At 41.7% G+C, this 13,687-nt stretch overlaps 1 protein-coding gene and 1 pseudogene across 3 annotated transcripts in view; one reads left to right on the top strand and one right to left on the bottom strand.

Annotated features, from left to right (window-relative positions):
* Positions 1-13,687, top strand: part of LOC133656312 (integumentary mucin C.1-like) — a 36,119-nt gene that overhangs the window by 9,895 nt on the left and 12,537 nt on the right. For 2 of the 3 annotated variants that reach the window (XM_062057339.1, XM_062057338.1), the window contains exons 2-3: positions 6,530-6,676; positions 9,935-10,059. In XM_062057339.1, the coding sequence (XP_061913323.1) occupies positions 6,530-6,676; positions 9,935-10,059 (272 nt within the window). The remainder of the gene's footprint in view (positions 1-6,529; positions 6,677-9,934; positions 10,060-13,687) is intronic. The other variant, XM_062057340.1, reaches the window with a different exon arrangement.
* Positions 3,460-13,687, bottom strand: part of LOC133656314 (protein sidekick-2-like) — a 1,293,862-nt pseudogene continuing 1,283,634 nt past the window's right edge.

Below are 13,687 nucleotides of genomic sequence, written 5' to 3'. Positions count from 1 at the left end.
TATAGGTATTGGGCTGTTTTGACGAGTTTTTGTTAAGATTATCCGTAGTGGCAATATTAACAATGTTGCGTTTATTATGCGTAGTGCACTTTAAATAGTTTCGACCATATCTAGGAATTGATATGACGGGAATTTTCCGATTGTTTGCTTGGTGCTGCAATAGACTGGACATATCATAATTTGCCACCTCAGTAGAATGCATGTCCACCTCTGACACAGACACAACAGAAAAAACATTATGTGAATTGTGTATTATTCTAAGAGAATTGCTATGCGTACATGGATTATCCAGCCTGGCGCTGGCTAGTTCTAGCTTAACTGACTCCTCACCCGGACTAACAGACATTGTAATTGCCTGTGACCGGGCTTGCTCTAGTGTAGTCAGTCAAGTGAGACTTAAATAGTAGTCTATGTTTCTAGACAGGATGATGGCGCCTTCCTGGTTAGGGTGAAGGCCGTCTCTCATCAGCAAGCCTGGTTTGCCCCAGAAAGAGGGCCAGTTATCAATAAACGTTAGTCCCTGCGTCCTACAGTAGCTAGGCAACCACTTGTTAAGCGAGACTAATCTGCTATATCTCTCATCATTGCCTCTCGCAGGCAGGGGGCCAGATTACAGTTGGTACAAAATGCGGCTGCAAGGCTTTTGACAAAAACAAGAAAGTTTGATCATATTACGCCTATACTGGCTCACTTGCACTGGCTTCCTGTGCACTTAAGATGCGACTTTAAGGTTTTACTACTTACGTATAAAATATTACACGGTTTAGCTCCAGCCTATCTCGCCGATTGTATTGTACCATATGTCCCGACAAGAAATCTGCGTTCAAAGAACTCCGGCTTATTAGTGATTCCCAGAGCCAAAAAAAAGTCTGCGGGCTATAGAGCGTTTTCTATTCGGGCTCCAGTACTCTGGAATGCCCTCCCGGTAACAGTTAGAGATGCTACCTCAGTAGAAGCATTTAAGTCCCATCTTAAAACTCATTTGTATAATCTAGCCTTTAAATAGACCCCCCCTTTTTTTAGACCAGTTGATCTGCCGTTTCTTTTCTTCTCTCCTCTTCTCCCCTGTCCCTTGCGAGGGGGAGTTGCATAGGTCCGGTGGCCATGGATGAAGTGCTGGCTGTCCAGAGCCGGGACCCCGGGTGGACCACTAGCCTGTGCATCGGTTGGGGACATCTCTGCGCTGCTGACCCGTCTCCGCTCGGGATGGTTTCCTGTTGGCCCCGCTGTGGACTGGACTCCCGCTGATGTGTTGGATCCACTGTGGACTGGACTTTCACAATGTTATGTCAGACCCACTCGACATCCGTTGCTTTCGGTCTCCCCTAGAGGGGGGGGGTTACCCACATATGCGGTCCTCTCCAAGGTTTCTCATAGTCATTCACCGACGTCCCACTGGGGTGAGTTTTTCCTTGCCCGTATGTGGGCTCTGTACCGAGGATGTCGTTGTGGCTTGTACAGCCCTTTGAGACACTTGTGATTTAGGGCTATATAAATAAACATTGATTGATTGATTGATTGATAGCTTTGTTTTATTAGCTAATTTTGTAGGTATGCTCTTAAGATTTGGTACTTGATGCATGTTAATGTTAGCATGCTAGCTTTTTAAACAATAACTTTAGGTACACACCTCAGAGTAATATATTTTGCTACCTAACACATGTTACAGGTAGCATTTTAGCATGCTAACATAAACATGCTAGCTTTTTTGGCTAATTTAGCAGGTATAGACACTTGAGTGTCATATATTTTGGTGTTTCACTAATGCTAACTGCAATAATTATTGTTAACACAATAGCATAGTACTGTTAGCGTTGTATTTTTGTATTTTTTAGCTCATTTTGCTCATATTTTTGGTTACTTCACACTATCTGGCCAGAATACGTATGGTAAACAACAGACTTTTGCTAGTGTTTATTTACAAGTTAAAATGCATAAAAATTTTTAAAAAATGTGTTCTTGTTTTACTGTTACTTGACGAATGGTACCTGTTAGCTTGCTAGCTTTTTTTTATTAGCTAATTTTGTAGGTGAGGTATGCTCTTGAGTCATATTTTGGTACTTGATGCTTGCTAATGTTAGCATGCTAGCTTTTTAAACGACATTTTCAGGTACACACCTCAGAGTAATATGTTTTGCTACCTAACACATGTTACAGTCAGCATTTTAGCATGCTAACATAAAGTGCTAGTTTTTTTGGCTAATTTAGCAGGTATAGACACTTGAGTGTCATATATTTTGGTGTTTTACTAATGCTAACTGCAATAATTATTGTTAACACAATAGCATAGTACTGTTAGCATTCTATATATTTTTAAAGCTCATTTTGTTCATATTTTTGTTTACTTCACACTATCTGGCCAGAGTACGTATGGTAAACAACAGACTTGCTAGTGTTTATTTACACGTTAGAATGCAAAAAAAAATGAAAAAAATGTGTTATTGTTTTAATGTTACTTGACGAATGGTACCTGTTAGCTTGCTAGCTTTTTTTTTTATTAGCTAATTTTGAAGGTGAGGTATGCTCTTGGGTCATATTTTGGTACTTGATGCTTGCTAATGTTAGCATGCTATCTTTTTAAACGATATTTTCAGGTACTCACCTCAGAGTAATATGTTTTGCTACCTAAAATGTTACAGTTAGCATTGCTAACATAAGCACGCTAGGTTTTTAAAGCTAATTTAGCAGGTATAGACACCTGAGTGTCATATAGTTTGGTATTTCACTAATGCTACCGTATTTTTCGGACTATAAGTCGCAGTTTTTTTCATAGTTTGGCCGGGGTTGCGACTTATACTCAGCAGCGACTTATGTGTGAAATTATTAACACATTACCGTAAAATATCAAATAATATTATTTAGCTCATTCACGTAAGAGACTAGACGTATAAGATTTCATGGGATTTAGCCATTAGGAGTGACAGATGGTTTGGTAAACGTATAGCATGTTCTATATGTTACAGTTATTTGAATGACTCTTACCATAATATGTTACGTTAACATACCAGGCACGTTCTCAGTTGGTTATTTATGCCTCATATAACGTACACTTATTCAGCCTGTTGTTCACTATTCTTTATTTATTTTAAATTGCCTTTCAAATGTCTATTCTTGGTGTTGGCTTTTATCAAATACATTTCCCCCAAAAAATGTGACTTACAGTATACTCCAGTGCGACTTATATATGTTTTATTCCTTCTTTATTATGCATTTTCGGCCGGTACGACTTATACTCCAGAGCGACTTATACTCCGAAAAATGCGGTAACTGTAACATTGCTGTTGTTAACATAAAAGCATAGTACTTTTAGCGTTCTATTTTGTTTTTTAAGCTCGTTTTGCTCCTCATTTTGGTTCCAAAAAAGTGCAGTTTTTCTCGTCTTTTCAAGTAAGCAGCAGACCTTGCTAACATTGAAAAATAATTTATTTCAGAAATGTACTGTGATCATATATTCACTCTTCTGCACGGTTAGCATGTTGTGGCGTACAATGACAATCACCCCACAGGAAACAAATTCTAATTGAACACAAAGTAAGAAAAGGAAATCAAAAAACAAAATTGGATGACATCTTTTGAAGAATGCAAACTAGGCAAACACCATCGAGTCGTACACGGTGAGTGGGCGGGGCTAAGCCTCCGTGGGCGTTACTTCAGGACGATTTCGATAAAAAACACACACACACACACAGTGAAGTATAAAGCTTAGGAAGTGTGCTACCACACACACACACACACACATATATAAAGCAATGGACGACGGAAATACAGCTTGATTAACGACCACTGCACCTTTGTGTCTCGACGATCCCGCGGCTAAACTACCCTACTTGCTGACGGGACGACGTGAAAACCTGTAGAAACATCCAGAAGGTGTTTGAGAGCCGTTGAAAAAATCCAGTAAAAGTCCGCGGCGATCTTCTGGATCAGTGTGTCAAAGGCATCGCTTGGACTTTGTTGATATACACTTCCTCGTATTGTCCAGAGTCAAGGCGCGCTCGAGACGCAGCGTCAGGCGGTAGCGTCCAGAGCACTTTTCCGTCCGTGTTGCTATTTATAGTCCCTTAATGCCGAGTGTGCGTGGACTAGTCCACTACATACTGTAAATATAATATATGTCATATATTATATACAGGTATATGTGTCTATTCAAGGATTCTTGTGACTTTTGTACAGCATACAAAGATAGTACCACTTTGAAGGTGTGCAAACGTTAAAATAAGGAGCAAATAAGTCATGCAAACAAATAGAAAATGCCAACAAAAAGGGTGTGTCGGTGTCTTCGGGTGGCACACTTGCACGCTAAAGTGTTGCACAAAGTCTTGTTGAGAAATCAGGAAATGAAAACCAAGCGCAAATCACATGATCAGCCAGAAATTTCCTTAGTCCTTATTTTTCTTTAGGGGGGACGGACGTTATTCTCACACAAAAGAGGAGAAGCCAGCGATGGGGGCCCGCGATCCGGGGGCCAGGCTGCTGGGCGGCCTGTAGAGGGCGCTGTGCTGGCTGGGGGGGTTCTGCTGCGACGGGGTAGGAGTCCGGCTGCCTTTAGGCCTGAAGAGGCTGTCTTGGCCCTGGGGCTGGGCCTGGGGCTGTCCCTGGGCCTGCTGCTGCTGCTGCTGGGGCTGGGGGCTGGGCGAGCTGAGCTGGGGTGGCAGAGGCGGCAGCGGGGGCAGCGGCGGCGGGGCGCCGTGCTCCGTCTCGCCCGACTCGGACTCGGCGTAGCTGTAGGCCTGCGCTCTGGATATGCCCTTCTGCTGGCGGCGCCACGAGTTGTAGTAGGTGGGGTCGCTGATGTAGTGGTTGACGAAGGAGTGGGTCTTCTGGCGGTTGGGGTCCACCTCGTACTCGTTGTCGCTGCCCTGTGAGAGAAGCGTTTAATTGGGCCGTTAGCGCCACAGTGCGGTGATGGTTAGCGACGCTAAAGGCTAAGGATGAAGATGAATTATGTTGGGCCCCTGGAACACAACACACATGCACACTGAGAGCCCACATCACCAGCAACCACGGGAGATGATCAAGGCATGATTTGTTCAAATGGATGAAGCGTGCGTCCCGAAAAAAACCACACAAGATGGCAAACAACCACCACCTTTGTACCCTCAGACTAAAACGGGTCAGCGGACCACATGGGAAAGTCTTAGGATGGGAACGAGCAACAGAAACCGGGTCGGCTACAAACATGTAAAGAAGAAACAAGCAGGCAGCCATGGGAACCTCACCAAATGTAGTGGAAGTGTATGTAGGCCACCTGTTCCGTATGAAAACACCAGCGCCTCCTATGGGTGAACAGAACATTGGGGTTTACAGCACATCACAGCATGAGTCAAGCTTCAACTTCCCCCCCCGTTAGCCCAGAGCTGGGCAAATATTTTGACTCGGGGGCCACGTTGAGAGAAAAAATGTGTCTGGGGTCCAATGTGTACGTGTGTATAAATTATATATACAGTTGTAGTCAAACGTTTACACACACTTAGGGCTGCAACTAACGATTAATTTGATAATCGATTAATCTGTTGATTATTACTTCGATTAATCGATTGATAATCGGATAAAAGAGACAAACTACATTTCTATCCTTTCCAGTATTTTATTGAAAAAAAACAGCATACTGGCACCATACTTATTTTGATTATTGTTTCTCAGCTGTTTGTACATGTTGCAGGTTATAAATAAAGGTTTATTTTAAAAAAAACAAAACATTTTGTAATTTTTTTTTTTTTTAAAAGCCTCTGCGCATGCGCATAGCATAGATCCAACGAATCGATGACTAAATTAATCGGCAACTATTTTTATAATCGATTTTAATCGATTTAATCGATGAGTTGTTGCAGCCCTACACACACTTGTAAAGAACATAATGTTATGGCTGTCATGAGTTTACAATCATTTCCACAACTCTTATTTTTTTGTGATAGAGTGATTGGAGCACATACTTGTTGGTCACAAAAACATTCATGAAGTTTGCTTCTTTTATGAATTTATTATGGCTCTACTGAAAATATGAGCAAAAGTCAAAAGTATACATACAGCAATGTTAATATTTGCTTACATGTCCCTTGGCAAGTTTCACTGCAATAATAATAATAATGGATTAGATTTTATATCGCACTTTTCTATTATTAGATACTCAAAGCGCTCACAGAGAAGTGGGAACCCATCATTCATTCACACCTGGTGGTGGTGGTAAGCTACATTTGTAGCCACAGCTGCCCTGGGGTAGACTGACGGGAGCGAGGCTGCCAGTTTGCGCCTACGGCCCCTCCGACCACCACCTATCATTCACCTATCATTCATTCCCCACCTTCTACCATCCTAGTCATGTCCGCTGTGTCCTTGGGCAAGACACTTCACCCTTGCTCCTGATGGCTGCTGGTTAGCGCCTTGCATGGCAGCTCCCGCCATCAGTGTGTGAATGTGTGTGTGAATGGATGAATGTGGAAATACTGTCAAAGCGCTTTGAGTACCTTGAAGGTAGAAAAGCGCTATACAAGTATAACCCATTTATCATTATTCATCATTCATTCACCAGTGTGAGCGGCACCGGGGGCGAGGGTGAAGTGTCCTGCCCAAGGACACAACGGCAGCGATTTGGATGTCAAGAGGCGGGGAGCGAACCTGCAACCCTCAGGTTTCTGGCACGGCTGCTCTACCCACTACGCCATACCGCCGCAATAAGGTAGCCATCCACACGCTTCTGCTTGAGTTTTTGACCACTCCTCTTGACAAAATTGGTGCAGTTCAACTAAATGTGTTGCTTTTCTGACATGGACTTGTTTCTTCAGCATTGTCCACACGTTTAAGTCAGGACTTTGGGAAGGTCATTCTAAAACCTTCATTTTAGCCTGATTCCTTTACCACTTTTGACATGTGTTTGGGGGTCATTGTCCTGTTGGAACACCCAACTGCGCCCAAGACCCAACCTCCGGGCTGATGATTTTAGCTTGTCCTGAAGAATTTGGAGGTAATCCTCCTTTTTCATTGTCCCATTTACTCTCTGTAAAGCACCAGTTCCATTGGCAGCAAAACAGGCCCAGAGCATAATACTACCACCACCATGCTTGACGGTAGGTGTGGTGTTCCTGGGATTAAAGGCCTCACCTTTTCTTTTCCAAACATATTGCTGGGTATTGTGGCCAAACAGCTCCATTTTTGTTTCATCTGACCACATAACTTTCCTCCAGAAGGTCTTATCTTTGTCCATGTGATGTCAGATGAAACTAAAATTGGGCTGTTTTGACCCTTAATAAATTCATTAAAAAAAAAAAAACTTCATTTTTTTATTTTTTGTGACCAACAGGTATGTGCTCCAATCACCCTATCACAAAAAAATAAAAGTTGTAGAAATGATTGGGAACTCAAGACAGCCATGACATTATGTTCTTTACAAGTGTATGTACACTTTTGACTACAACTGTAGTAAGTAAGTAAGTAAATGTTATTTATAAGGCGCTTTTCACAGATAAAATCACAAAGCGCTGTACAAAACATAGGTCAAGTAAAACAACAATTCAATGAAAACAACAACATCATAAAAATGATACAAAGGTGATTAAAAATGATAGTTAAAAGGTGGATTAACTAAAAGCTTTACTAAAAAGAAAAGTTTTCAAATGTTTCTTAAAAGTGTCAACACAGTCAAGATCACGGGGGGACTGGTGCAAGTTGTTCCAGAGTCTGGGAGCTATAGCCTGGAATGCCAGGTCTCCACTGGTTTCAAAAGGAGTTTTGGGGATCTTTAGAAGACCCTGGCCTGAAGTCAGTGATATACTGAGGGGCCCCACCATGCAACGCACGGAATGTCAGGACTAAAATCTTAAACTCAATGCGGAATTTAACGGGAAGCCAAGGAAGACTGGATCAAATGGGGGTGATATGGGCTGGTCTAAAGACTGGCAGCTGCATTTTGTACCGTCTTAAGTCTCTTTAGCGTTGGCTTGTTGGAAATAGTGAAGAGAGAATTGCAATAGTCAATGCGAGACGAAATGAACGCGTGAATGATCATTTCCAGATCCAATTTTGACAGCAAATTTCTCACTTTAGAAATATTTCTGAGGTGATAAAACCAGTTTTTGGTCAGTTGACGACAGAGACCCTCCAAAGACTTGGACTGACCCAACACAAGCACAAGGTTTCAATCAATCAATCAATGTTTACTTATATAGCCCTAAATCACGAGTGTCTCAAAGGGCCGCACAAGCCACAACGACATCCTCGGCTCAGATCCCACATCAGGGCAAGAAAAACTCAACCCAATGGGATGACAACGAGAAACCTTGGATTGGACCGGCGCAATGAACATTGAGTGGATCTAGCATAATATTGTGAGAGTCCAGTCCATAGTGGATCTAACATAATAGTGAGAGTCCAGTCCATAGTGGATCTAACATAATAGTGAGAGTCCAGTCCATAGAGGATCTAACATAATAGTGAGAGTCCAGTCAATAGTGGATCTAACATAATAGTGAGAGTCCAGTCTATAGTGGATCTAACATAATAGTGAGAGTCCAGTCCATATTGGATCTAACATAATAGTGTGAGAGTCCAGTCCATAGTGGATAAAACATAATAGTGTGAGAGTCCAGTCCATAGTGGATCTAACATAATAGTGTGAGAGTCCAGTCCATAGTGGATCTAACATAATAGTGAGAGTCCAGTCCATAGTGGATCTAACATAATAGTGAGAGTCCAGTCCATAGTGGATCTAACATAATAGTGAGAGTTCAGTCCATAGTGGATCTAACATAATAGTGTGAGAGTCCAGTCCATAGTGGATCTAACATAATAGTGAGAGTCCAGTCCATGTTGAATCTAACATAATAGTGAGAGTCCAGTCCATAGTGGATCTAACATAATAGTGAGAGTCCAGTCCATAGTGGATCTAACATAATAGTGAGAGTCCAATCCATAGTGGATCTAACATAATAGTGAGAGTCCAGTCCATAGTGGATCTAACATAATAGTGCGAGTTCAGTCCATAGTGGATCTAACATAATAGTGTGAGAGTCCAGTCCATAGTGGACCTAACATAATAGTGAGAGTCCAGTCCATGTTGAATCTAACATAATAGTGAGAGTCCAGTCCATAGTGGATCTAACATAATAGTGAGAGTCCAGTCCATAGTGGATCTAACATAATAGTGAGAGTCCAATCCATAGTGGATCTAACATAATAGTGAGAGTCCAGTCCATAGTGGATCTAACATAATAGTGAGAGTCCAGTCCATAGTGGATCTAACATAATAGTGAGAGTCCAGTCCATAGTGGATCTAACATAATAGTGAGAGTCCAGTCCATAGTGGGGCCAGCAGGAGATCATCTTGAGTGGAGACAGGTCAGCAACAACATGGATGACGCATCAGCATCAATCGTTAGCAATAGATCATTAGTCATTTTTGCGAGGGCTGTCTCCGTAGAGTGATTTGCCCTGAAACCGGATTGAAAAGGTTCACAGAGATTGTTAGACGCTAAGTGTTCATTTAGCTGCTGTGCAACAATTTTTTCGAGGATTTTCGAAATAAATGGAAGGTGGGACTACCGGCCGGTCGTTTACCATGAGGTCAGGATCGAGGTTAGGTCTTTTGAGCAGAGGATGAATAACCACTTTTTTGAATGCTCGGGGAACAGTGCCAGAAGAAAGTGATACGTTTATAATATTTAGCACTGATGGTCCTAATATTACAAGTAGTTCCTTGATAAGTTTCCCAGGAAGTGGGTCAAGTAAACATGTTGTTTGTTTTATCCCATTTACACGCCGTAGGAGTTCCTCTGATGTTATTTCATCAAAAAGAGAGAGACTATTTTGGAGGGCAATATCCGTCGTATATACATTTGTATCTGTGTTAATAGAACCCAGTTGTAGCTGGTGTGTATTTGGTGTGATAAGTCAGCAACATTTTTAATTATATTTACTTAAATCGATTTTGCTTTCCATTTAGGCCTCGTATGAAGGAAGGAATTCATCGAAATGTTGGGGTGGATAGTCGCCATTGTTATGTCAAGAACGCTCGGCGTGAATCCCTCGATTGTATGGAGGCCACTCAAGTCTTTAACAAAGTGTCACGTAAGTACTACAAGACTCTGTCTTCACTGTTGTAATGCACATAGTTTGTTTTGGAAGGTTGCCAATTTGCTCACGTGTTCAAACATGAAATAGCAGACTGTCATGTCAGAATGAGGCCGAACACAACATGGCGATTGTTTTCTTTGGACTAAAACCTTAACCTCATCCCGAGTTCTAACCAAACCCCATCCTGAAGCAAAACCTGAACCTAGCAGTCCCTAACTTTAGCAATAACCACAAACTATCAAAAAAACCCGACCCCTAACCTCAACCACACACCCAAAATCAAAACCCTAACCTCAAACGCCTACCCAAAACCCTAAATACTGACCAAGGTCGTCCCAGTTAGCATTTTTGTATCTGCGTCAATACATGCTAAACTATCTGAGCACAACAATCATATCTTAGCTTTGCATTATTGGTAATATAGCATATTTTACATAAGTATTTATGTAATTTAGTATACAAATGGTTAAACTTAAAAGACCAATATTACAGTAGTAGTGGCTCAGCCTCAGGCAGCATTACGAACATTAGCATGCTCACTTTTTCAGCATTGCAGCTAAACAACTCAGTGTCATATGACGTGACACTTGACACATGCTAAGTGTTAGTATGCTAACTCTTTGGCCAATTTTTCCAGCCAAACACCTCAGAGTCATATACATTGCTACTTGACACATGCTAACTGTTAACCATGAATGGATTAACGTGGACCCCGACTTAAACAAGTTGAACAACTTATTCGGGTGTTACCATTTAGTGGTCAATTGTACGGAATATGTACTGTACTGTGCAATCTACTAACAAAAGTTTCAATCAATCAATCAATGCGCTGACATTAGCATGCTAACTTTTTTAGCTAATTTTGCAGCCTAACACCACAGAGTCACATAACTCTGTATGTGATGCCTAGCATTCCAACATTAGCATGCTAACTTTTTAAGCTAATTTTACATGCATACGCTTCATAGTCACACGACTTTGTACTTGACACATTCTAACTGTTAGCATGCTAACGCTAGCAGTCACATGCAATTTCTCCCAAAATTGCTTATTCTAGTTTTTTTGTGTGTAATATTCCAATCGGGATGTTTTTATTTTGTCTTTTGAATGTGTTACGGGCCAATAGAAAATAAGCTGTGGGCCGCACTTTGGACACCCCTGAACTAAAACCTTACCTTAGCCAACTTAATTTCTAACCCTACACCCGATTCACCCAAAACCCTAACCACTAGGGTTGTACGGTATACTGGTACTAGTATAGTACCGTGATACTCATGAATCATATTCGGTACTATAAGTATCGGTCCCCCCGTCCTTGTGACATTGCTGGTTTTACGAGCAGAGGAGCATGTTGGGCAGCGCACACACACGGAGTACTTACAAGCAGACACAGAGTGTAGACAGAAAAGGGAGAATTGACGCATTTTGGTGTAAAAAGTAAAGATAAAGGTGAAATTACAACACTGAAACACCCTCAGGAAGAGGTGCTTTAGCTACTTCTAAATCACTAATTCTTGTCTCCATGGCGACAAAGTAAGTTTCTTACAAGTAGCATTATCACTGCAGGACGAGGAATAGCTAAACATGCTTCACTGCACACCGTAGGAGGATACAATAGCTCACCGGCGTCACAATGTAAATAAACACCACTGGTGGATGTACACCTGACATCCACTGTAATGATACCAGGTACAAAAGTGTATCTAGTCAATACTACTATGATTACATCTGTATTTTTTAGCATCACAAAATATGTGTTTGTTTAAAAAAAAATCATATTATGTTTATAAAGTCAGGAAATACATCCCTGGACACATGAGGACTTTGAATATGACCAATGTATGATCATGTAACTACTTGGTATCGGATCCATACCAAAATGTGTAGTATCATCCACAACTAATGTAAAGTATCAAACAACATAAGTATAAGTGATTATTACATTTTAACAGAAGTGTAGATAGAACATGTTGAACCTTAAAATAAGGAGATATTAACAGTAATGAACAAGTAGATTAATAATCAATTTTTACAGTTTGTCCCTCATAATGTTGACAAAATAATAGGTGTATAAATGACACAATATGTTACTGCATACGTCAGCAGACTAATTAGGAGTCTTTGTTTGTTTACTTACAACTAAAAGACAAGTTGTCTAGTATGTTCACTATTTTATTTAAGGACAAACTTGCAATAAAAACATGTTTAATGTACCCTAAGTTTTTTTGGTAAAATAGAGCCAATATTGACATTTTCCGTGGTCCTTTTTATTTAGAAAAGTATCGAAATACATTTTGGTACCTATGCCAAAAAATAAAATGGTATCGGGACCCCCCTACTAACCACCAACCCTACAGAAACCTTGTTAACCCAACCTATCCCTAACCCTGAACAAATAAACCAAACACCCCGTGGTCCTTGGAGTTAAACCTTGGCTAGAATGGTAAAGTATGTACACAGATGAAGTCTTGTCTCCGCTGCAGTTTGGTACGTTTCAGTGGTCTCCTCCCCCCCGTCCCATCCCAAAACAGCCGAGTGGGGTCAGTCCTTTGTCCTGCACTTATGGATTATTGCAGCGACTCGGGGGGGGGTTTGGGTGGAAAGTGGGGGTCGTCGCACAAGCAAAACAGTACTTTTGGGATTAAAACATCAGTAGACTGAAATATTTAAAACAAAGCTTCAGTTATATTCCTTCAACCAAACAGGTTTAATCAAAACTCAACTGAAGGTTTTGTCGAGCAGGGTGAAAGCTTTTTGGACTGGTTTTTATCTGGGCTAGTGACATCACAAGTCTGTGCAAACATTGCAGACATAATTCCCACTTGAGCCTCAGCCAAGGACGCCGTCATAGCTGCTGAAAAAAAACATAAGAGGGTGAAGAAAGAAAGAAAGAAAGAAAGTGAATCTCCGCATGATTTACAGAGTGCAACGGTTGAAGGTCGTCTCTGCTTGGTCGCTTACGTCTAAAAAAGGTAAAACTCTAAAGTCAGACTCTCCTCCAAGTCGGTGTCAGCTTGCCCAGCTAGACGTCTCCCTGCTGGCTGCAGGATTAAAGAGGACGCCGAGAGAAAGAAGCTCTTTAAAGCCTCAAAGAGCATTCCTGGATTTTTGGATATGGGGGCCGGGGAAACAAGTTTGAAAGTTTTCTAGGGCCCGGAGCAAGAGGCACGTCAGACAGGTGGTGATATGTGGAGAACCTTATCCAGCAGCCAAAGCTCCTTTCCCTAGAGGTTCATTGCAAGGAGAAAGGGAGGGATTTGTGGGGCTGACGAGAGATTTTTGGGGTTTTGGAATCCATAGCAGGAATGTCGACAGATGATCATTTGGGAAGAAGCCCACCGGAGGTTGTCTGAAACAATGGCAATTCTGGATTCAAACCTTGACCCTTTCACTTGGCTGGGATAAAAAGCAGCCGGAGGGCTGACATCAACAAGAACGGGAGAGAAAACAACATGGAAGACATCGGGCAATCAAATGTTCCGTAACAAGACGAAAGACACGTGGCGGTGGGCAGGCGGATTAATGGGAATAGAGGGAGGGGTCCGATCCGTTTTGATTCAGCAGATGGAAAAGGCATGAACGCGGGTGTTTTTGAAAAAGGACTAAGCAGATTTACATAGCA

This window comes from Entelurus aequoreus, linkage group LG08 (genome assembly GCF_033978785.1).
Source record: "Entelurus aequoreus isolate RoL-2023_Sb linkage group LG08, RoL_Eaeq_v1.1, whole genome shotgun sequence".
Classification (NCBI taxonomy): Eukaryota; Metazoa; Chordata; class Actinopteri; order Syngnathiformes; family Syngnathidae; genus Entelurus; species Entelurus aequoreus.
This window is presented reverse-complemented; position numbering and strand designations above follow the sequence as displayed.